The sequence below is a fragment of the Grus americana genome, unplaced genomic scaffold (genome assembly GCF_028858705.1).
Source record: "Grus americana isolate bGruAme1 unplaced genomic scaffold, bGruAme1.mat H_23, whole genome shotgun sequence".
Classification (NCBI taxonomy): domain Eukaryota; kingdom Metazoa; phylum Chordata; class Aves; order Gruiformes; family Gruidae; genus Grus; species Grus americana.
In genome coordinates this window covers 21,545-46,471 of record NW_026561342.1, presented here as the reverse complement: position 1 = coordinate 46,471, position 24,927 = coordinate 21,545, and the positions used below count along the sequence as shown (strand labels likewise).

Sequence of the window (24,927 nt, the reverse complement as noted above, 5' to 3'; positions counted from 1 at the left end):
AACAATAATAAGCCTTTATTCCCCAAATTCTCAAAACCATGCATCAGATTTTGTTTTACAACTAATACAGGATTTAAAAGCTCAGTTAAGCAATAGAATAGCCATATTGGAAGATGTAGAAATACTATCATGCCAGAAATTTGAGAAAACATTTTATCCATGTCAGTGCAACTGCACCCTGTTACCCAAAGGGACAATGCTGACTCAACACCTCCCACAGACATACCCCACACACCTCCCCAGTGTGGGATCTGGCCACAGGGTAATCAAGGGGTGAGTCAGTTCAGCTACAGAAAGCTTTCCATAAGATCAGCTCATTGAAACAACTCACTCTGCAACTGCACAGTCTGTAGATATGACACCAGGGAAGTGGCAGGACTGTGACTAAGACTGTGGATTATCAGGAGTTCCCTTCACAAAGGTAGCCTACAGCTACAGCCTTCTGCTGTAGGAAGGGAAATGTGCGACAAACCATGTTCACCATTAATAGATGCAAACACAGTAATGCTAGTATCACTAAATGCACCACTTGAACATTGACAAGAACTTTGCATCACTTCAAAATTAAACAGTAATTATGTCTAGATTTAAATGATAGCAAGGAGACAAGCAAGAAGAATCAGCTCCATATATTGCTATACCAATACGTTAAAGTTATGGCATGGAACAGCAATAACATTGTTACAAAAATTTTGTGTGGTATATTAACACATGGGGTTTTCTCCCCCACACACTTAATCTTTGCTATGTAAGTACCACAAAAATCAGCCTCAGTCTAGAAGAACAAGTTACGGATTATTATACTGACCCATCTTTACAGTTGATACTCTGAAGTTGAGATACTAATGGGACTTCTGCTGGAGGCTCACGATTTTCTCCTACTCAACGTTAAGTACACTGAGTTAAGGATCAGGCTTCAAGTGTAAATGAAACCCCTACAGGGAAGCACTTAAACCTGAAACTGTCATTTACATAACACTTTAAGAAGAAAGGATACCAACCTAATCACCTGGTGCGACAGCATCCTCAGAAACACAATTCATCATAGACATCACTGCAAAGGCATAAATGGCTGTAACACTCTGGCATTTAGCATGAGTCTCAGAACAAGTCAAAGAGACCATATAGACCCTTTTCAGATTGTGATCCCCATTACAACACCCCAAAAAACCCACATGTGAAACTCCTGCTGAGGTCACTGATGCGACTGACACCAGTCTTAAGACCTCAATCTTTTAGCTGTGAGATCAGAGTAGATATCCTGTTATTACCAGAGTCATACTGCACTGGAAACATAACTTCTACGAGAGATGAAGTCTGCAAAATATACTGCTGTATTAACATAGAAAATGCCAATGAGGCACAAAGTTCCCAACTGAATAAAAGAAATAGAAAAATAAGAGGTCATGCGTTAGAAGCAGTAACTAGGGCAGTGATGGTAAAGACCCAGCCTCAGAGGAGTTCAATACACACAATAAACCACCAAGGTGCTCTGCACATGGAAAAAACAGGCATCACATCAAGCAATGCCTGAGGTGATGACCTCTCATTTCCCTTGCTTCTTAAAGAAAAGGCACATAATGGATACGTACACCTAACCTAGCTGCAAAAGAGGGAAGCGCTTTCCTGTTCATCCATCCACACCCAAAAGATACAGCCTATGACCTAAAGATAAGAGGTTACCAGATATCGTGCTCTATCACACATCTAAAAACCCAGTGCAAATAGCGTCTTAAACCGATCAAATAAAAGCAAAGGCTTCTCTCTTGCACGTGAATGAAAACGGTGAAAGCGCTCCAAAGCCACCAAGCTCTCATGAGAGCTGCTTGTGCACTGTGGAGTTGCTCTTGGAGCAGGGGTCAACCACCACAGTTTTTAACCCGGAATAGGACCGCAACAACACAGAACAACGTGATGCAGAAAGCAATTAAAGCAAGACTTTGTTCTTAGCAAATACAATAGCTAAAAAGATGCAGATACCTCTTCAGAAGCACAAGAGCTTCCATGTGCAATACCACATTTTTTCCCCGTATCTGGAACAGTAATGATAACACTCATTTTCTGTATTGTATTTTGTACTTCTCTGGCTAATCCAAATCTCTCCTGGAAGGTCTTGGAAGGTGTATCCTCCTCCTTCCCAATCAACAAGTGTTCGAAAACTCTGACTGCTTTCCAAAGTCCTGCTGTTTCCTCTCATAAAAACAAGCAATAGCAGATGCTGCAAGCAGGAAGAAATGAAATTAAAAGAAAATATAATGGAGTAAAATGTGCCATTCTAGAATGAGATTGAAAAGTTAAGCAAATCTTTCCAACAGGATGCTCCAGAAGCATTTAGAAAACAAAGATGTGCTTTCAACAAAGCAGAATTGCTTAAAAATCTCCAGCAACATCCTCTCAAAGCTGGAGAGGGACTGTTTATCAGGGAGTGTAGTGACAGGACAAGGGGTAATGGGTTTAAGCTGAAGGAGGGTCGATTTAGATTAGATGTTAGAAAGAAATTCTTCACTGTGAGGGTGGTGAGACACTGGCACAGGTTGCCCAGAGAGGTTGTGGATGCCCCTGGATCCCTGGCAGTGTTCAAGGCCAGGCTGGATGGGGCTTTGGGCAGCCTGGTCTAGTGGAGGGTGTCCCTGGCCATGGCAGGGGGGTTGGAACTAGATGGTCTTTGAGGTCCCTTCCAACCCAAACCATTCTATGATTCTAAGTAACAACAGCTCTGAAAGCAAACATACATAAAGCTACTGACCCATAAAGCTACTACTAAAAAGCACTTCTCGTTTAAGAACAGACTGAAAATGTCTGTTTTGTACAATCAGTCTGTCAAGCCAAATTTGTTTTGCAAAGGCTTGTGTAAGGCTTCTAAACAGCACACCTTATTTTGTACAAAGATTGGCATGGTGACCAATACCACACACCTGGTAAAGCAACACACGTATAGTAGATACTCCTCGTATTTAGTGCCCTGCAACATAATTGGTTTTAGGGTACTCAGACAATAAATCCAGCTATGAAGATTGCTCTTAAAGCATGCAGCGAGCAGGAGCTTCCACAATACCATTTACCAGCTATAAAAGCTCTTCCTTCCAGACAGACATTCACACCATAATCTCTAACACCATCTTTTAAAATGGAGTTACTACAACTTGCTTCAAATAAAGCCATGATGTAACGTCTGGACCATACCAAAGCAATGCAAGTTCTGCTTCATGACAATTCGCCACCCTAAACTCCACAATCCTAGTGCTTTCCGAACAATTTAACCTACACAGTCCTACATAAAGCCACTGTAGCTTCTGACACAAGACTGTCTCCTTCCCGGTGTGACCTTGCTACCCCAACTATTGGCCAAGGCATTCTGTCCAAATCTTTCAAGCCAAGAGAACAGATGAGCAGCTGTGCTCTCTGCAAGCTGCTTGAGCAAGTTGTTCTCTGACTGTCAAACAAGCCACAGCTCACTGCCTCAAAAGGCAGGCTGCGTCTGCTTGCATAAGTTCCCTTAGAGAGACTGTTTTAAAAAGGCAGGAAAACAAAGGAGGAGATAGTTTCATGTTGTGAGGGGAATTTCATGTCCTTCATTAACTTGCAGGAAGGGCACCTGAGGCTTCCTCTTTAGGACTACAAAGCCTCCATATTCCACAGAAGCAAAAAGAAATGTACAAAGATGAAAAAGTTGTCTTAATATTAAAACAGGATTACTTCAAACAATCTCAATGTACCTCACTTCAAGCATCACCACAGTTACCTGAGGGTAGACACTGCCACTGAAAATATAATTATTTCATTTGGGTACTTTATATACTGAAACTATTAGTATTCAGTAGGCAGCAAGGACACTCCTTGATGAGACCTGCCTTTACTACTACTAAGAACAGACTCAAACTTCACAGCAATTACAGGTAGCAATTAGGTGGAATTCAATCCAGCTTCAGGACTTTCAGTAGCGAAGCAAAACCAAGACCCTGTTTGAAGGGCTGAGCACTGCAGTACATCATCACCCTAACAGTTCAAGTCTCTTCAAGAAACACTAGTAGATGTCTGACAGGCTTTGTTGCAAATCAGCAGTCTGCAGAAACAGGACCTGGTAGCCCTGTCAATGCTAACACTTTCCATTATCAGATCCTTTCTTTTCTCTTAAGCTTTCCTGAACTTCAAACATTTGAACTAGTATTTTTCTTATAGTGTATGTGTTGTCCCAAAAGTGGGATCGCTTACCCGGTGTGCAGTACACCAATATGTGGACAACATATGTGCCTCATGCTTCACTTTATCATTATCAGTATTTGGTACAGAACTTCCCTATCCTGTCATTACCAGAAATGACACCAAGAAAACATGTTTGCCAGAATTCAACTTCAGGAAATCCAAACCTTGAAACAATTCAACTCCCTTTGCTTTGGAGCAAAATTTTTAAAGGCTCTCTACCCTATCAAAATTCCTTTCCAAAATACCAGAAATTGTCCCCTCGAAAAAAAAAATCCACCCAATTTTGACCAGCTCAAGGCCCTTTGGCTTTGTTTTGTTCACTTCTTCTTTAAACTAGTCTATACACATGCTTAGGGCAGACTGAGCACATCAGAGATTCACAGAGGAGTCCACTTGCAAAGCATGGAGCAGAACGCTTCTTGGTGGTCTCAACACAGTTTGAACGCCAATGCCAAAAGAGGGATCCTCCAAGAGAAAGCAACTGCCCAATTCAAATGCCGTGAAACAAAAGCTAGATCCAGAACTGAGAAGCTGGAGGTGAAAGAATGACATCTTAGCCAAGACTAAGATTCACCTAGTTTTAGGAAACTGTTTTTCAGATGTCTGGGTGTGTTGGGTTTGCGTGGCAGGGTTTTGGTAGCGGGGGGGCTACAGGGGTGGCTTCTGTGAGAAGCTGCTAGAAGCTCCCCCTGTGTCTGACAGAGCCAATGCCAGCCGGCTCTAAGACGGGCCCGCCGCTGGCCAAGGCCAAGCCAATCAGCGCCTCTGTGATAACATATTTAAGAAGTAGAAAAACACTTAGAGAGAGAGAGCTTTTTGCAGCCGGAGAGAGGAGTGAGAAGATGTAAGAAACTCTGCAGACACCAAGGTCAGTGCAGATGGAGGGGGAGGAGGAGCTCCAGACACCAGAGCAGAGATCCCCCTGCAGCCCGTGGTGAAGGCCATGGTGAAGCAGGCTGTCCCCCTGCAGCCCATGGAGGAAGGATGAGGGGGTGTAGCGATTCCACCTGCAGCCCGTGGAGGACCCCATGCCGGAGCAGGTGGAGGCACCTGAAGGAGGCTGCGGCCCGTGGGAAGCCCACACTGGAGCAAGTTCCAGGCCGGACCGGTGGACCCATGAAGAGGGGAGCCCACGCCAGGGCAGGTTTGCTGGCAGGACTTGTGACCCCGTGGGGGACCCCACGCTGGAGCAGTTTGCTCCTGAAGGTCTGCACCCCGTGAGAGGGACTCCATGCTGGAGCAGGGGAACGATGAGAGGAGTCCTCCCCCTGAGGATGAAGAAGCAGCAGAAACACCGTGAGATGAACTGACCGTAACCCCCACTCCCCGTCCCCCTGTGCCGCTGAGGGGGGGAAGGTTGAAGCCGGGAGTGAAGTTGAGCCCGGGAAGATGGGAGGGGTGGGGGGAAGTGTTTTAAGAGTTGATTTTATTTTCTCATTCCTCTACTCTGTTTTGCCTAGTAATAAATTAGATGAATTCCCTCTCTAAGTTTGGTCTGTTTTGCTCGTGACAACAATTAGAGAGTGATCTCTCCCTGTCCTTATCTCGACCTACAAGCATTTCATTATGCCTTTTCTCCCCTGTTTAGTGAATAAGGGGAGTGAGAGAGCAGCTCTGGTGGGCACCTGGCCCCCAGCCAGGGTCAACCCACCACCATCCTAGGCCTTGAAAGACAAATTTTATGGCAACATGGTACCCCAGAAAGGATTGAATCAGACAATGGAACTCATTTTCGAAATAACGTCATAAGCTCATGGGCAAAGAAACATGGTATTGAGTGGGTGTATCACATCCCCTATCACCCACAAGCCTCTGGAAAGATCGAGAGATATAATGGACTGTTAAAGACTATGTTGAGGGCATTAGGTAATGGGGCATGGAAGCACTGGGATACAAATTTAGCAGAAGCCACTTGGCTGATTAATACCAGAGGATCTGCTAACCGTCCTGGTCCTGCCCAAACGAAACCCCTACATACTGTGGGAGGAGACAAGGTCCCTGTAGTACACATGGGAAAGTGGCTGGGGAAGGCGGTGTGGATTGCTCCTCCCATGGGAAAAGGCAAACCCATTTCTGGGATTGTCTTCGCTCAGGGACCTGGGTGTACTTGGTGGGTAATGCGGAAGGATGGGGAGACCCGGTGTGTGCCTCAAGGAGATTTAACCTTGGGGTAAAATAATCTGTAATGTGAGTTGTACGTTCTAGGAAGTAATGTAGAAGGAATGACCCAAACCAACGAAGAGCAAGTTTCGCAAGGAGCCAGATGAATGCAACAACAGCCCGAAGCAAGCCGGTGTTGGTGCCCAACAACTGAACCTGAACAGCCATCCTGACAGATTGGGCCCAAGTCATAGTCGGTTCATGAACATCTGGAGGAACAGAGGAAGCTCATGGAACGGGAGAGTAACATCCATCTATTAAAGGACTGGAGATTATAGTTAATAAGAACTAAATACAATGAAACGGTTATAAAATATATACATATATGTATTAAAGTGTGTGGAGCGTGAGCATGACACAAATGGTATGGAATAAGGGGTGGAGATTGTATTGGGTCTGGCTGAGATGGAGTTAATTCTCCCCACAGCAGCCCTCATGGTGCTGTGCTGTGTATTGGTAGCTAGCAAACTGTTGATAACTATAACACACCAGTGTTTTGGCTACTACTGAGTAGTGCCAGCACACATCAAGGCTGTCTTTCCAACATTTCTTTTTCCCCAGCAGCACGCTGGGGGTGGGCAAGATCTTGGGAGGGGACACAGCTAGGACAGCTGACCCAAACTGACCAAAGAGATATTCCATACCATATGACGTCTGCTCAGCAATAAGAAACTGAGAATAGGGGGAGGAACAGGGCGGGGGCATTCGTTGGTTTTTTTTTTACAATGTTTGTCTTCCGGAGTAAGGGGTACGCTTACTGAAGCCCTACTTCCCAGGAAGTGGCCGAACATCGCCTGCTGATGGGAAGTAGAGAATAATTTTTTGCTTTTTGCTTTGCTTCCGCACGCGGCTTTTTTTTGCTTTAGCTACATTAAACTGCCTTTATCTCGACCCACGAGTTTGGGGTTGTTTTTTTTTCCATCCTCCTTTCTCCCCTCCCTGCCTTACTGAAGAGGGGAGTGATAGAGCGGCTCTGGTGGGCACCTGGCCCCCAGCCAGGCTCAACCCACCACACTGGGTCCATGCTTTTGTATCCCTAAAGCAACATGCATCCCATCCACCATAGGTCATCCTATGGAGAGACTTCTGTTGCTGACTATAAAAGGAAGCCTCCACAACTAACTTTAGCTGCGGCCCAGGAGACAGAGCTGAAAGTAAGGGAAGGAAAGGATAGTGTTACAGAGAACTGCAGCCTTTGGAAATCCCACTCCTCCCTAACCACGCTCTCAGCTACAAAGTTGCACCCTCTCGTTCCCACCAGTTTTTGAGTCTATCACCCCCTTCACTGTAATGAATTGATTCTGCTGAAGACTAAAGCAATCCATTTTTTTGCTGGGATAGTTCTCTGCTGTTTCAAGAGCCTGACCAGCACCAGAGCTGGTCTACAGTAAGTAGCAGGAACAGAGAGCAAAACACCCTTCTCTAAGCAGAGATGACACTGACTTACTTGTCTCTGAGACCCGGGAAACCAGGGCTAGACAGCTGATAATAGGCTAGGAATGACAGGAGGGAGGAAACAGCGACACAAATCACTTGTGAAAACGTGCAGAAAGGAAGATCAGGACTTAAAACCCAAATGGGAAAACAAAGCCAACAAGAAAGGAAGAACAGGAGAGGTGAAACAGAAACAGTTGTCACAAGCTTGGTGTAGAAGCCAAGTCATGTCATCCCTCTGCTATCAACAAATACGAAATGCAGCAGCTGAGAACATGCCCATCTCTTCTCAGCTTGGCACAAAGAAACCACCCAAGCTCACCATCACTAGCAGATACACTGATAGTTCAGGTGCAGAGGCTGAGCAGACAGACAGCAGTTCTGCTCCCACATGTCAGCATGCTGCCACAGGGAGCTCCCCCACCTTCTTCTTTTAAAATCTAGGATCACCTAAGGATTATCTGCATATTCACCATTCAATAATCAACTATTAGCATTTCCCTCAAGATCTCTGTCCCCATTCACTAGTTAGGACAAGGCTGGTCAAAGGATCAATGAAGAAGTCTTAAAAAAGGATTTGCCTGTAGGGGCATTTTCCCAGACCCCAAATCTCTCCCATCCAGGACGTAGTCCTACCCACCACATTCTATAAATTAATCAGGCAAATCATTTCACTTACCTGGATTAAAAGCAACTTTAGAAAAATGTGTCCTGGTTTGCAATTTAGTTCCCAAGTTAACTGAGTTTGCAAAACAAGGAGGCTGGTGCAGTGGTGGGCACTGCTAAACTAGCACTGCCACCAAGCCAGAAGCTCACAAAACCTACTCCTTTAGATGCCCATGTCGTTTATTACAGAAGCCAGAAGGTATGGTATGAAGCCAGCAAACTGCGTGTCTCACAGTGAAACAAGCTGACAGCTATAGCAGAGAAATTAATTTCCTCTATCTGCCACAACATTGCTACATCACTACAAAAAAGTAATCTCATTTCATTTGAGTTGATCGATTGCTTGTCTCCTCAGCTGCTCAGAAATCAAGGCTTTGAGTTAAACAAGAATTTAAATGAATTTGAGGCAGCACTGCAACTATCCTGCAACTGTGTGCCAGCCCCAGCTCCCTCCTGACCCCCACAGTGAGCCAATTCAGTGGGAAAGAGAGCAGGTTAGTAGGGTTACTTCTACCAGCCCATCTCCCTGCACCACCTCACCTCAGAGTCTGCCAAGCACCTGTGCTAGAAGAGGAAGGAAAAGGAATATGCAAGCAAGAGTGTGAGTCGCTGCAATGGGTTTAAGCTACCCTAGGACCACAACCTAGAACCTAGCTTCAGTCTGCTTTGCGGCATGTTTAGTACTCATGGCTGCAACTGAGGTCCAAGGGAGATGTGTCCGGCTACGGACACTTCAGCCTGCAGCTCAAGCACTGTGAAATCAGGATAATATCACTCCTTCATAAACAGTCTTAAAATCAAACAACAAATAAAGTGTATAAATGTCTTACACTACTGTGGAAAGCACCACAAAATATCCATGCAGAAACTAGTAATTCTGCCTCCAAACTAAGACTTAAATCGTATCCAAGAAAAGTCTGAGACCATCCAGCAAACAAAGGAAGAGTACCGAACAGCCTTCCAGCTGAAACCAGGCAAGGCTCTAACAGAAAACTGAGCAATTACCTATTATTACAATGAAATTACAGAGGGAGGCAATAAAGCTTTTTAGTTTTGGCATAACGATTTTTCTTTGGTCAAAGACTTAGTGGCATCCACAATAAAAACGCATTTGAGGAGAGCATGGTACACAAAAGTCAGTCTATGGTTGTTCTGGTCCTGAAATGCTTTCACAATACAAAGACCCCACTTACCTACTTAGCAGCTAAACTAATAGAAAAATCAATTTATTTACACCTATGCAAAACAAGCCCAAATTACACACTTTTGAGTATGTCAGTCAGGAAAAACAGCCCAGAGCATTTTAAGTTAGAATATTCTCACATTTCTATCTCAAAGAGTACTTCCTTGACATCTAAGATTTTTGGACTGTTCTAAAGGCACATCTACATTTTCTTCTGCACTTGCTGACAACAGCTATAAATAAAATTACAGTCATTCACTTAATTCTGAATTATATACTGACATTTGAAAATTAGATACTTCTAGCAAGCAATATTAACAAAAAATTAGGAGATAAGCCATCTTAATAAGCAAGTACAGGCAGGAAAGAAATCAACAAACTGACAGGCATCTTCAAAACTGCAGAGCCCTCTAAGCCAACTAATTAACTTAGGCCGTAAATAATACCTAGATGTGGTCAATTTAACTATCAGCAGTTTACAATATCAAAGTCAGCTAATTACAACAACTTCCTATCATAACAATGAAGAATTGCTCTTTCAGTTTCACTGCCAAGTACAGAAAATACTTTAGCTGTATTTGTACACGAAAGTTATCTTTTGCAAAATGTTCATGTGACACCGGGGTGAAGAACTAGCCTAAGGCCAAGGGTGTGAAAATGCATTTTCTTGTAATTTACTTTATGCTACTCACAAGCCTGCGGGGTGGATGGATTTAAATGGCCTATTTGAATGATTGGATTAGTATATATTAACATCCTGTTCCATATTTGTAGTTCAAGCACTTTCCTAAACATTGAGTATCAATCCTGAGGAAGAAGAAGTGGGAGATTACCCTATCTCCACACATTTAAATGCTTTAACATACTTGAGAACAAAGAATTTGATCAAGTGACAGGAAATGAAGAACTATGTCGTGATTTCTGCACTGAGGCTGCTTTTAGACAAAACACGGTAATCAGTTAAAGTGTACATTTTGAAGGCACTCTATGTAGCTAATAAACATACAGAACATGCAAGAAAAAAATGTTTCAACATGTTTTGCATTGAAAACCAATTAGTTTAACAAATAGGAAGAGGTATTTGTGCCTGCTGATTTAAAACAAACTGCTTCCAGGCACCTGCTGCTAACAGATTTTAGAATTAGGAACTGTCTTAAACCTCATTTTTATTCATTAAGTGTGGGGGTGTGATAAATTCCACCCCCTCTCCCAGTCTCTTTGCTTTGTACTGACTGAATGAACTCACAACATTTGAAGAATAGACTGATCCAGCTGAACAGTAAGTAAAGGTCTATTTATTTTAGGTTGGGCTGCTGCTGCCAAAAGAGGAGGTCCTGGTCCCCTCCCTTCTGTGCTGTGTCCTTTGTGCCATAGTCACTCAACTGATCCACTCTGATCCAGTTCAGGGGGACAGTTACACTAGAAGAAAAAAAATGTAACCCACCAGAGACTGGCAGGGAAGCAGTGAACAGTTGACTGGGAGTCTGGCACTTCATCTAAAAATAAAGCAAGGGGTATTTCTGCTCATATTTCATTAGAAAAAAACATGAAACACAGCATAAACTCATCTAGATGAAGTAAAAATAATACTCAGGCAGTACATGCTTGCTGCCAGAGTTGTAAGGAAAGTCAACACAGAATTGGTGGATGCCCGGCTAAAGGTGTTTCCGTTGCAGCTCACACTAATCTAAACCAGGGTGCTGCCCCTGCAACACTGCTCCCTGACCAACCAAATCAGCCTCCCCCCTTTACACGGAGATGCTTGAGCAATTGCCCATCAATGTGATTCTCAAAAATAATTTGATTTGTTTGAAAATTAGAGCAGGATTTCTAACTCCATCCAGATGTCTGCTGAAATACATGGACCAACTCTTAACAGGTGTCCCTAATGCCCCCCTTCACCAAGCCTGGCACTCAGACCCTGCGCTGAGGCAACCTGGCTCACCATCCCATTGGCAGTGGGCTTGGGGGAAGCACAATTTTCTGTTGTTGTTGGGTTGGGTTGTTTTGATGGGTGGTTTTTTTGGGGGGTAAGGGAAAGGAGGGTTGGATTTTTTACAGATTTACTCAGCCAGGTGGCTCATGAAGGCAGCTGGCACATGTGAGAATCAGCACAAGATGAAATGGCCACGGCAGGGAGATCAGGGGAAAACAAAGGCCGGGAGCAGACCTCCTTTTGGCAGCAGCAACCAGTTAAATTGGCTCCCTTTGTCACAAGTCAATTCACCACCAGTTACCCTTACACTGAACCACCAATAATCCCACTATCAAATATTTTTGTGCTATTTCAATTGAATTTCATTTTCCTGCTTCAGAGGAAGCTGCCTAGCACACAGCTACACACGAAGCCGCTCAGCACCCCTGGAAGCTCTGCTCTGCCATGCTTAGTCGCTGCCAGGCAGGTGGGCAAAGGGAAAGTATTAAAGCATTTTAATCAGCACTCAAACTCTGCCCTGGGACACCCAGAGTCGCTGTACTTAAAATTTTTCAGAGGAAAACTTGATGGAGAAGACAAAAAAAAGAAAAAAAGTGTTAGTACTTTCAGCACAGAGACCAGAGTCCTATTTAGACAAATCTCAGCACGCTTAAGTCACCCTAAAAATTGAGGACTATTTAATTTGTTCCAATACTGCAAATGCCATTAAAGAAAAATGCTCCCCATACACCCCCCTTCCATTCATCTGCTGAGTGATCTGCATGAAGGAATCAAACCAGTTAAGGCCCCTTTTTGGGGAGACAGGAAAAAAGGGAGGGATAATTTAATTAAAGCTAGGGCAATGGTTTGTTCTTCAGCAGTGCCAGCCTAAGAGGACAAGAGCTATTGCTTTTGCTGGCACTTCCAGCTAATAATCCCCTAAAATCATCATGCAAAACAGCCTAGGGGTTCTTGTGAAGCAAGAGTGGACATCACAGGAAGAAGACTTGATCAGGCAGGAATTTCACAAGATATTTAACAAGTATATATCTGGAAAAAACTATTAAGCATGTCATCACCACGTTCTCACTAACCACTGCTAGTCTTCTCTCTGATAACCACTGTAATGCCTTCCTCCTCAAGGAAAACGAGTCAGGGGTAGTGGGTAGAAAATAAAACAGTGGGGGGCAGGGAAATAAAAATTAAAAATATATATATATAAAAAAATCACTCTGCACTACCAGGAGAGGATCCACAAAGGTGGCCTTCACAAACAGGAAGTTCACTGGCTAGTAATGGCACATATTTGTTGTCAGGTTTTTATCCCCTCCTCTATTGTTTCCTTTATTATTTCACCACCTAAGGCAGTTGCACTACTACACTCTACCTTTCATAGGGCTGGTGAAGCAAGTAGCATTGAGGATTTGTATTGGAGCAGGGGCTTGGCTCAGTTTTTAATGTTTTGTTTCTAAATCGGACTCAAAGGCAACTGCTACTTCATAGTTTCTAAATATTCTACTACATTCAAAGTAGTGCAGCCAACTGGATGATGAAATAGAGCAATGCTCTATGCTGCACAAAATACACAACAGTCAAAAAACAGGAAGAAGTCTTTTGACTTCAGCTGAAGTTTAGGTGGGAGAAGGATCAATCAGGATTTCATCTGCTAAATACAAGGCTCTAGCCCCAACCCTTCAGCAAGCACAGGGTACTCTGAGAACCCCTGTCCACTGGCCCCAAAGGCAAAGAGTGCAGCTGCAGTGCTGCCCAGACAGGCAGCAACCCCAGGACAGCCCAGAAGGGATACGCACCCCTCTTCTTGCCGAGCCACCGGTGCTCAGGCTCACGTGCTTGCGCTTGGCCCACAAGATGGCACTGACAAACACTTTGCTCCCTCTTTTTTTCCTCTCTCCCTGCCTCCCTCTGACACCAGGCTCACCGCTGGCCCTGGACCGATTCAGAGAAGGACTGCCACCTACTGAAACATCACATCATCTTTCCACACAGTGACGTTCCCTCTTCACCTGCCCTCAAGTTACCTAACAGCTAGATCCTACTGGCTTCATTAGACAGGTAGGCAATGGACTGAGGCACCACGGCTGAAGGCAGTTTATTTTCAGTAACAAGAGTCTGAAGTTTTCAGCCCTACAATTTTCTCTGTTACCTAGAATTTTTCAGTATTTCCTGAAAAACCTAAGACCTAGAAAAACCTAGCAGTGTCAAAAAAACATGATGCCTCCCACGCAGGCAGACTCCAGCTTTCAGCAATACTGACAGGACCGGCCCAGCATCTGATAAGACATCTAAACACAGTTAGCTACAGCAAAATAGAGGGTTCAAGCTGAAACATGTGAGAGCTAGAGCTATCTGGATATTCAGCTGAATACAGTAAGATAAGATTAACTCCCCTTAAGGAAAAATCACCATATTCTAATATGCCTTTTCCTTTCAGTTAGAGGAAGTGAGCAAGGCCCTTTTCTCCTCTCATCAACACTATGTTGCAAAATCAAGCCTGTGAAACCTTCTCTCCACAGCAGAGTGGATATCACCTTTCCCACACCTGCCAAGACACTTACATGCAAGCAGAAGTCAGGAACAGCTGCAAAGCTGGAAGCATTCATTCAGAGCAAGTCATAGAAGACCTAGATTTGATGTTGCATCATTTTCACATAACTGAAGTGATTTATGTTGACTCTTAAGTCCCAAGTAAAATCAAAAGAAGGTTCTGCTGAGATCACAGTAAACAAAAACAGTAGCCTGTTTTGCGGAGCTGGACTCTCTTCCGTGAAGTCCTCATCTTGGGTAATCTTCAAAGCAACCATTCTGCTAGAATTCCTCCCTTGCTAAAGAGATGTAACATTGTCAGTTGTCACAAGAGGAGAAAGTTTTCCAAGTTCCTGCAGAGACAGAGCACTGATGTCTCTTACACTGCAGGATGCACATCAGCTGTGTGAGGACCTCATCAGTCCAAAAGCGTTATGTTAAAAACATGCAATGCTATGTCATTAGATCTGCAGGTACTCAAGTTTTCTTCACAGACAATACCTCCACCTACGACACAGTCTGTATAGAGGTAGTTCTTTTGCTCTTCCTCTGTCACACACAGGGTTGGGAAATTCAGCTGACACCTAATAACAAGGTAACTGTGTTCAGTATACACAAGTGTAGCTGTAGAGTGCAACCTTTATCTCCATTTCTATTTTCAGTATGTTTGCCAGCTAAAAAATTTCTTACAAGTCTTCAAAACTATTCAAGAGAAGGGGGGGGGAAGAGGGGGACTAGGGAGTCCAAGTTCAACTTCAGAAGTCATTCTTAAAAACCACAACAGCAACTAACAAGACCATAGCCATCCCCGTGAGGGAAAAAGGCAGGCAGGCCGTGACACATACACAGACCTGCCTTCTGAAATGCATTTCACTGCTCAGCACTCACCTCACAGCAGGTGCAATGCTGCCCTGATGCCATCTCCATTCCCCTCTCTCACCACCCAACCTACTGTACCTGCTGCCGCTCCTTTGTGAGGAAGGATGAAGTGGCTCACCTGCTCTCCTCCCAAGAGCTGTCTTCACACCTCACATCCCCACTACCCCTGCACAGCTTGCTTCTTGCTCAGGGCTGATCAAAAGTCCCTCCTCCCACAGCTCTCACCCTTCAGAAAGCCAGCAGATGAGCCCTTCCTCACTGTGCTTCACACCAAAGAGCTGGAGGGCAGGAGAGGGCTAAAGAAATTAGAGAGCAAGAACTCTGACAAATCAAGGGAACAGTATAAGTCAGCAAGCAGCCTCTGCATTCTTTCCCTTTTCTCTCCCTCAGGGACTCCAAAGCTCTGACCCAAACCCTCCTCCCCTCCAGCCTTCTCTACCCACCCTTTTCTCCCCATTTTCCTAGTTTCCATGCTTTCCCTCACATGATTAACCCCTCTTCTATCAAAGAAGCACTGAAACCCTTTTGTGAAAACAGTTTTCTATATTTGAGCATGAGTACAATGCTGAAATCTTCTGCGCATTCTAGATTAATAGTGCAATACATTTTAATTGCTAGATGAAGGTTCATTTTATTCTTACAATCCAAATGAATGCCACAAATGAAGCAGTTACACAGAGGCCTCTCCCAAACCACACAGCAACTCGTTCGCAAAATTACTCTGAACACATCTATACCAGATAACATTTACAGCAAAGTGTGGTGTGTCACTGCAACTTGTCTTGTACATACTGACCTCGGAAACATGATTTGGATCCATTTTGACACGCCAGACTCACCCTCATGCACGGTCCACGCAGCGAAGAATAACAGATCTGCACCTGTGGCAGATTCACTGCCAGACAGACTCTGTACATGCACACTCACTTTTTTCATTCAAAGTATCATGCCAGCGTGCAATACAAAAGAATTGGCAGGAATGAAAATATTTATGGTCCAATTCAAAATGTCTTTATTATTTTTTACTTGGGAAATATTGAATACAACCATTAAGTAGCCAAAAAATACTAGCACTTTCCCCAACCATGTTTGCTACAGTACTACTTACAAAGGCACACACTTTTAATCTACTTTTTGTTATTTTCTAGCTTTTTTTTTAAATCTTCTTAAAATTTTTCAGTATCAGGTGCTTTTGAACACTTACTCCAGTAAGGAGAAGCATTCTTCCTATTTAATGAAAGCCACGGGAATGACTGTAGTCAAGAAGCAATAACACAATACCATGCTACTGCTGATGCAAGAAGCTTGGCAGAACCACAAGAAATAAATTCTCATGGAAAGAGAAGGAAGGTTTCAGTGAGCAGGGAACAGTGTGAGGATCTGAATTGCTACCACACACATTTGTGTTTTAGACTGTGTTTTACTGGAAAGAACTATAACAGCTTCTGATACTACCGTTCCTCCGTGTCCAACACCGTATGTTCCTGCCTCTCTGTGTCACCTCCTCAGCTACCATGACACCATGCATGAATGGTATACGAGATGAAGAATTGGTTTGACCTTAAAAAAAGACTACTTTTCCACCACTCTATTTGTAAGACACTCTTAAAATAGTATTCAAAGCCTTCTCCTCAATGGAAATACAAAGAATTGGTAAACACATGAAACCTGGTCACAGTCCTAGAGCACTTGTGTATCATAAGAACCCTTCACATCATAAAAATAAACCATTCTATAAAAGTAACGTAAATAGTCAAGTAACAGCATCTTCCTGTCTTAGAAAGGTTCCCAGATGTGCTAGCATGGCCTTCCAATCATGCAAGTCAGGCTGTACTTATCTATTATATGTGATGAGCAAAACAGACCAAAAAGAAAAGACCTGAAGACAAACTGCATGAAACCCTGATTTTAAGAATTGTCATATTAACACGAAAGCAAGGACAGAAATTGGGGGAGGGGGGGCAGCAGTCATGTCTTGGAGGTCAATACGTACAAGGTGAGTTGCAGTGACACACTGCTCTTTGCTGTAAATATTATCTAGTATAGATCTGTTCAGAGCAGTTATGCAAATAATTAGAAAACGGGGGGGGGGGGGGGAATACAATAGATATATCTTTAATGAAAGACCTAACTTCTTTGTACAATTTTTCCCTTTTGAAAAATCTACCAGCAAGATCTCAGACTCCAAATAAAACTTTCCAATGCGTCATCTGTCAGCAAAGAATGGTAATTTTAAAACATCAAAATAATGGAAAACATTTATAACAAAGAATCACGAAGATGTTCGGCCACAGCATTCAGCAGTGCACCTTCTGGGTTAGAAAGACATTCCGTTGGAGTAAAACCAAGATCAAATCTAAAGAAAATACTGTTCTTGATAAAGAGAGACAATAGTCTGAACAAGGGCTGAAAGGAGTAGGTGGGTGATTGAATTTCTATATCATCATCAGATTGGCCTAAAGCTCTTCAGTACTAGAATCCTAGCCATTCCCAATTCACTAACAGATGTGAGCTAAGTCCATCCATCTATGCTAGTAGCTTAACTCTACACCTTCCTTATACAAATAGGTCTTTGAGAGCCAACTTGCAAAGTACCTTTCAAAGGCCACAATAGTGGTAGGACTGTAGCCAGAATGACCTAAAGAAGCATGCAAGGCTCAGGGAAAAGGAGCGTCACCTAATAGATGAACTGCTATGGTTGGGGTGGGTGTGAGGGAAGCAGACAGACATGCAAGCTTGCTCCCAAAAGATTAGCTGGTCTAACAGAATGGCAGTGGCACCCATTGCAAACTTTTCCCCAAGGCTAGAGCTGTATTACAGACATTTGTATGTCTTGATATAATTGACAGCTCTTCAGATTTAATATCCCAAATTTGCATGCGGTGTTCTGAACCTTAAGGGCAAAACCTTCTTATGAAAGAGATTTAATAATAAACAAACAAGGGATCTTCTTAGACTGTATGAGACTGCCAGGTTTGCTTTATTTCTTCTTTGGTTAGTTTACTGTAGAAATAAAATCCTTGTTTTGGCATTGCTGCCTCTGTAATAAAATGACCATCCTGAATCACAGAGGCAAGCAGGTCTCTTGCCAGGAACCGAAAAACTTCTCAGATCTGTGGCTTGTCTATCTTTTCCCATTTGCCAGTTGCTATCATTCTGATCAGCATAAGTCAGAAATACAAAACATTTTTGAGCTCAAGAAACCTGTTAACATTAGATACTTGCAGACAAGCAGGCATTAATCTTTTATTTGATGAAAGCCAGCAGAAAAATGCTGCAAGACACTACTCAAGGAATTTGATCACATAGAGCTTGGTATTGTTCACAGGATATATTAACTGTTCTGCCCTTTAAACAACAGACACACAATTTTCTATTAACCTATTTTTGCTTATTATTCTACATTTAATTGCTCCCCAAACAAACTTCTCTGCTGTTGAACTATACAGCAATTTCACCAGGGCCTCTTTTTGGCCCTGCAAGCTGTCAAGCAGCTCTGGTCAAAGAATGAGGGAAGACTGCATTATATTCAGGAAACTGAAACTCCTTTGAAAGAACAAAATTGGAGTAACACGACACAGGTACTAGACAATCATGACAGCAAAACTTACAAGGGCTCAGATAGGAACAAGTGGTCCGTGACCATCACCTTTTCATTTTCTTCTCTTCTGCCAGACTTCCGTGGAAGATACTATATACGTACAATGATTTCCACATCAACTATACATATCCACTCATATTCTTCAAGAACAGAGTCCATCATGTACAACAACTGCCTAGGACCCTGTTTTGAAAAGCAGGTCATTCTTCTCAGAAGGAAGTATAGTTAAATGTTTTCCCACCCAAAGATAAAACTGTGAAGGAAAACAGCCTTTAAACCAAAGATGGCAAGAGCAGTAGTATACAGCGAATATCCTCTGCCCAAGGACAAAGTGCACAGTAAGTTGCAAACTGACAATGTAGGCAGCTATTCTACAGTCCCTTCTATCCACACAGACATTCATCATAGGCAATGAAGCTTCAAAGTAGAATAAACTACTCAACATTACAATTATTCTAAGCAAACACTAACAGTTTCCAGAATAGAAAAACAATATGGAGTTACAAATTCAGTTCCTGGTTGAAGTCTTAGGAACATTTTTTCATTAATCGTTCTCAGCTCTCTGTATCTGCACACAAAAAACCTGTATTAAAAAAAAATAATTAAACCAATACTCGCAGAACATTCTTCTGGTTATTTCTTCAAATTTGCTCTGCTTTACCAACCCAGATTTCATCTCACAAAGGATTGTTGCAAGCTCCAGATTAAGTACTCTTTTTGCTCTGGAACACTTAAACATCAAAAAATACTAGGGAGTGTGGGAAGGAAGCCACTGGTTTCCTCTGAGGAATAGCAATCCTTCTCATTAGAAATTTAAATATCCTTTCTGAATATCCTATTATCTTTCTAACAGACCAGACTTACTGGAAAGTAAGAGGAAGAAGAACAACAACTTTCAAACACCAGAATACTTCCAAACCAACAAAGTTTCTCACCTCCACCCCTTATTTTTAGGATAGGAAGACAACACCAATCATGTCCTCTAATAAAAGGACAGCACAGAGGAAAGCATCTCAGAGAAGCCATCTACTGCTGTGCAATTTTCCATTAACCATAGCAGTTTATCAAGTCCTCAAACATGCCATAACAAAGTCTCCAAAGCTGGAACCATACAGAGCTCCAACAAGGCAAGGAGCTCTGACACAGTTTTGTTAAAATACAATTCTCCTATTTCTAAGATGAGTTCGGATCGAGGAGCAAAAAGTGCTTGTGCAATGCTGAACCTAGGCTAACTAAATCAGTACTGTGTTTCTAACCACACTCACAAAACTACACATTGAGGAACCACCCGATCCAACTACACATAACACAGATTCAGTGTCAGGCTCAGGTGCACCCCTTGCAGAGCCATGCAAAACTCCACACTGGGAAGTACTTATTAGGAAAAGCATTACATTGGTGCACAGAACAAGGTCACATCTCCCCACACCACTCTAGAGCTTCCTCTGATACCTGTATTATCCAAATGCTTCTGCTATTTAAGGTATCACATACACATCCACCACTTTGTCAAATATTTATACTCACCATTAACTCTTGATTAGCTAATCTGCCCTCTCTGAAAATATCCCCTTCACCGCTTCCAAAGACACTCTACACACACTTTGCTCGGTACAATCTCTAAACCTGATCGCAACTGAGGAAGCATTATGTAGACGCTGCACAGATGAGCTATGGCATCTCCCCAGTTCCCACAGTGAGGAAGGCAGAGATCCACAAGGTCTGACTCACACTTTTTTAAAGAAGACGGGAGAAAGAGCCCAGGATTAGCGGATGGCCGAGAGGCCCCTGCCAGCTACTTGCTGGTTGAATCTGGGTTGCCATTCCTCTTATCTTTGGCCACAGCTAGGGGGTTGGAAAAAATAATGAGAAAACAACAGGGAACGGCCAACGTACAAGCCATAAATACACACACAAGAGGCTCTGTAAGCCCAAACATTTGTGCCCCTTCCTGCCAGCCTCTCAACTCTTCTGGTAGTTTGGGAGTAATTCCTGTTCCAACATGCTGAGCTGGAAGCTCCTGCAGCCAGTTACCTCCACATAAGAAAGGAGTTTCCGGCAATCTTGCTGAGAAGCCCCTGAGGCCAGGTTAACAATTTGACTATGCCCAAAAATATTCAGGCTCTGAGAGTAAGACCAAAATTATCTTTTCTTTTCATCATTTTTCTTCACTTTCTTGTCACTCCGAGGAAAAGAGCTGACAAAAGCTTTCCGCAACCACAAAAGGGAGACCAAATTGCAATGCTGTGACTATTCCCAGCCTGTCACAATTGCAAAAACTTCAGTGAGAGACCTGATGCAGGAAATGAGTAAAGAGGAGGGAGGGATATTAATGGTATTTTTTCCCCTTTTGCTTTAACATTTGCAATACTCAATTTATTTCTGAATTGAGATTTGAAGTGCCTTCCTCACCAATCCTCTCTAGGTCATGCATGTCTACTACTTGAATTTTAGATCAGCTCTCACACAAATGTTCAAAACACGAAAAACTTAATGCAGTCCTAGAAAAGACAAATGGAGAGCTGGCTACTTAAATGCAAAAAAAGAATGCTTGACAGAATGCAAAGTTCACCCCAGAACCTGGTTTCTGAGTATTTTAGAACTTAATTTGTTTTTTGTCTCCCAACAAATCATAGAAAATTCTCTATTTATTTGGAGGAGGGCGGGAGAAGAAAGGCAGGTAAGAATGCAAGGTCTTATTTCACAAGGAACAGCGCTAAAAGCTGTCTTAATTTCCATCTTTCCCCATGACAGAACCTAAGATTAAATGCAAGTCCTGTAAGTATCATTAATTTCACTAATGCTACTTCACTGTTTAGAGGCCTCAGGAAAGCAATCAGACTCTTTCTAATGATATTCTGCTACTGCCTGGCAAAATTACAGGCAGGACCAGAGGTACTGTAAGAACCCGAGCACTAATTAAGGCACCACTTCACTAATTTAAGTTCGGAAGCACTAGAAACCATTTTTTCCACCCAAAAAACGCCTCTAAGAACTGAGATTACAATACTTCTCACTTTCCAGTGCAGAGAAGTTGCAACCTGTTTTTAAATCGCATCGGTTCCTTCCCACGCACGCACATCAAGTAAACTTGACAGCAGCATGTACTTGCTATAGCTAAATATACTGGTAATATATGACTACCTAATTTGCAACCCTGCAAACACGTTTGGAAAAGATGGCAGTTTGCTGGGCTTTTATGTAACGTTAATTTAAACGGAAGAAACGGCACCTACCATTTTTCTTAATTAGCATTTCATTTGACTGTTACCAACTTAATTTCCATAAGCCAACTCCAGCGCTTCAGAAACAGTTTCACAAATAAATCGGATGCAATTTATACCTTTATTACCGACGATCCATTTGAACACAAAAGCAAAGGTTTTACCCGCACCGGAGCCGGACAAACCCCTCCCTCACCTCCGGCACACCGAGCCCCGGCAGCATCTGCCTGCTTGACACTGACAGAGGGCCGGGCCGCAGCCTCCCTCAGCGCTCGGTAAAGGCGAACCGAGGCCCTTACATGCCCCCTCCACGCGGTACGGCACATTCTGCACTCACGCCGCCGGCAAGCCAAGCCAAGCCATCCCACGGCGATGGACGGGAGGCCCGGCCAGGGCGCAGCCGCCACTGAGACCCATCGGTCAGCGGAGAGACCGCGGAGGTTTCCCCGTCACCCCCCCCCCCCCCCCCGGACCCGCAGCCAGGGGAGGGGCGCCCGCCACCATCTTGTCAGCCGCCCGCCACCGGCCGCCCCCGCGTCCCCGGGCACAAAGGGAGGGCACCGCTGCCTGCCGTGGCGCCGGGCGGGTAAAGGGACGCAGAGAAACCCCCTCCCCCATCCTCAGGGGTCGAGCCGGACACCCCCAGCTCGGGCAACCCTCCCGGCCCCGCTGGGCGCTGCCTGCCGCCGCCCCCTCGACTCACCTCCAGGCGGAGGGAGGCACCGCAGCCCCGCAGGAATTCGCGGATGTTGCTCAGGCACTCGCCCTCCGTCCGCGGCTCCGGGTACACCTGCAAGAGAAGAGGCGGACGGCTCAGCGCGGGGAGCGGCGCGGCACAGTGCAGCACAGCAGCCCCCGCCCCGCCCCGCCGCTCCCCTCACCTCCCGCTCCCTCTGCAAACGGCGGCGGCGCCGATCGCTCCCAGTGAAGGGGTTGAACCGGGAAGTAAACACGGAGCACAGGAAATGGCGTGCGAGGGCAGGGGGTGGCGGGCAGGAGCGCGGGTTGGGGTGCCCCGGCCAGGCGCGGCCCCGGGTGGCTCTGCCCCGCCGCGGGGAGGGGAAGGGAGGCGCGGCCCGGCCCTCCCGGCCCTCTCCCGCCCCCGCCCCCGCCCCGCCCCGGCTGCAACCGCAGGCCCGGCCGGCGAGAAGGCGGGGAGCCCCGATGGGAGCGCTCCCAGGCCTCGCCGCTGAGGAGTCTTTAATTTTTTTTTTTAAATAATAGTACAGAGTCCCTGCGCCATTAAGGCTTCGGGCTGCAGGGTGAGGCGGTGCGGTGCCCCGGGCTGAGGGGCTGCAGGTGGGGCAGCCAGGACACAGCCCCTCCTCGGGATGGCCCGTGTCGTTTGTGGGGCTGCCAGCGCCCCCGTTGTTCTGACTTCGGTTCACCCTTAAGTATTGGGTTTCTAACAAGGAAATATATCAGAAATGCCCCATAGACCTCAGCGGAAAAATATCAGTACCCAGAGTTAATAATCTACCAATTCCAGGGGCCGATGTTAACGACCTTTGTTTATTTGTAGTGAGTTAAACAGCTGCAGTCACTTCCTACCCCAGAAGAAAAGCACCTTCATGAAGAGGAAAAGCCTGACTGAATTTAAAAAAGGAGAGCTTTTGGCAGGGTGAACATCAGGTTCACTCCAAACGTTGCATCAAGCTGAAACCAAGGTAATGCCTTCCCATATGTTCGTACGGTATCAAAGGTATTTCTGACCCTGGGGTACCACAAAAATGAACAAATACAACAGCATGACAGGCTGAACCTGGTACAAAGAAATTTAAAACACAGGTCACTATCACTTTCTAAGCACAAAATTCAGTTTTAAAAGAAAGCCACTATTTTGTAATACAAGGAATTTGGTAGTTATATGAGTTGAAGAATTTTCCTGTCCTCAAGCAAGCATATTCCCCAACCAAACTCCTCAAATTGTTTGGTACTATGATAAACCACTGTGGGTTAAGAATAACCCTTTTGCTCCACACAAAAAGAAAAAACAAACACATAAAGGGAATGCCAAAGAAGTCCTGTGTGAGTACAAGAGCCCAAAAGATGATCTCAGTAAATTCAGAAAGCATACAAATGGTGAGAGAACCCTCCTGGAAACATGAAGAGCATCATTAATATTTCCATGGAAGTTGATGCTTCTAGTATGCCCCCTTCTCCATATTCCTAATACTTATACAATAATTTCATAGTTGCAGTTTATAATTTTGTTTTCTTAAATTATTCATGTAATAACTGTTTTCAATCTCCCTTTATACTTCAGAATTCCTCAACTCTTTTTTGCACCCACAATTTCCTTGGTTGCTTCTACTTCACCAAGGCCTCTTTTCATTCTGAGAAATCTTAAAATTACTTCTGCTCTCCAAACAAGAATAACCTCTTTCAAGAAATCACAGCAAATCTAGATTTCTCTTAAAAGAAGCAAATGTCTCATAACATAATTCACATTAACACTCCTTATTCCCAAAGCCCCCACATGTTAAGTGCAGAACTCAGTCACTGTAAGAAATCCAGATATAGATACTACTAGCTCATAAGAGACTGCACAATACCTGAAACAGGCCCCCCAAAAAAGGGTAAGGAGGGACATCTGATTAGAAGAGGGTAAAAACTTCCAGTTAAAGATTAAAGAACAAAAAAAGAAAACCAAAACCCTGCAAATTGTCCTCTTTCAGGTCTGGAAGTTTAAAATACATGCCAAATACATGTCTGCGAGACCTCAGCCCTACCAGCACTCTAATGTGTGTTTCCAGTTAAAAAAAAATCTTGCCTCAAAAGAGTAAAATAAGTTATGGTAAATCTTTAGAAATGCCATTTGTTCTCCCACAAAACTAGGGCACAGACTTCAGGGGCAATGCGAGAAGCAGGCTATGTTTTCTCAGCTCTGTGGCCACAGTGGCATTTTTATCCAGCAGGAGATGGAAGCATACATAAAGATTTTAAAAATATCTTAGCATTCGTATCCTGCTGGAAATTTAAAGTGTTAATGATCCCATAAAAAGAAGAAAACCTGTTAAGTTCTTTACCTGGGAAATCTTAATGTGATTCTGGCAACCTTCCCCTACAGATGGCTGAGAAACACGAGGGACCTGAGTAACAAACTCAGCCCCCCTGA

The 24,927-nt window shown here is 44.0% G+C and overlaps 1 protein-coding gene across 1 annotated transcript in view; it reads right to left on the bottom strand.

Annotated features, from left to right (window-relative positions):
- Positions 1-24,927, bottom strand: part of LOC129200244 (rho guanine nucleotide exchange factor 7-like) — a gene marked incomplete at its 3' end in the record, with an annotated part of 71,560 nt that overhangs the window by 34,256 nt on the left and 12,377 nt on the right. Inside the window, exon 2 of the mRNA XM_054811584.1 lies at positions 22,513-22,599. Coding sequence (XP_054667559.1) covers positions 22,513-22,599 — 87 coding nt within the window. The remainder of the gene's footprint in view (positions 1-22,512; positions 22,600-24,927) is intronic.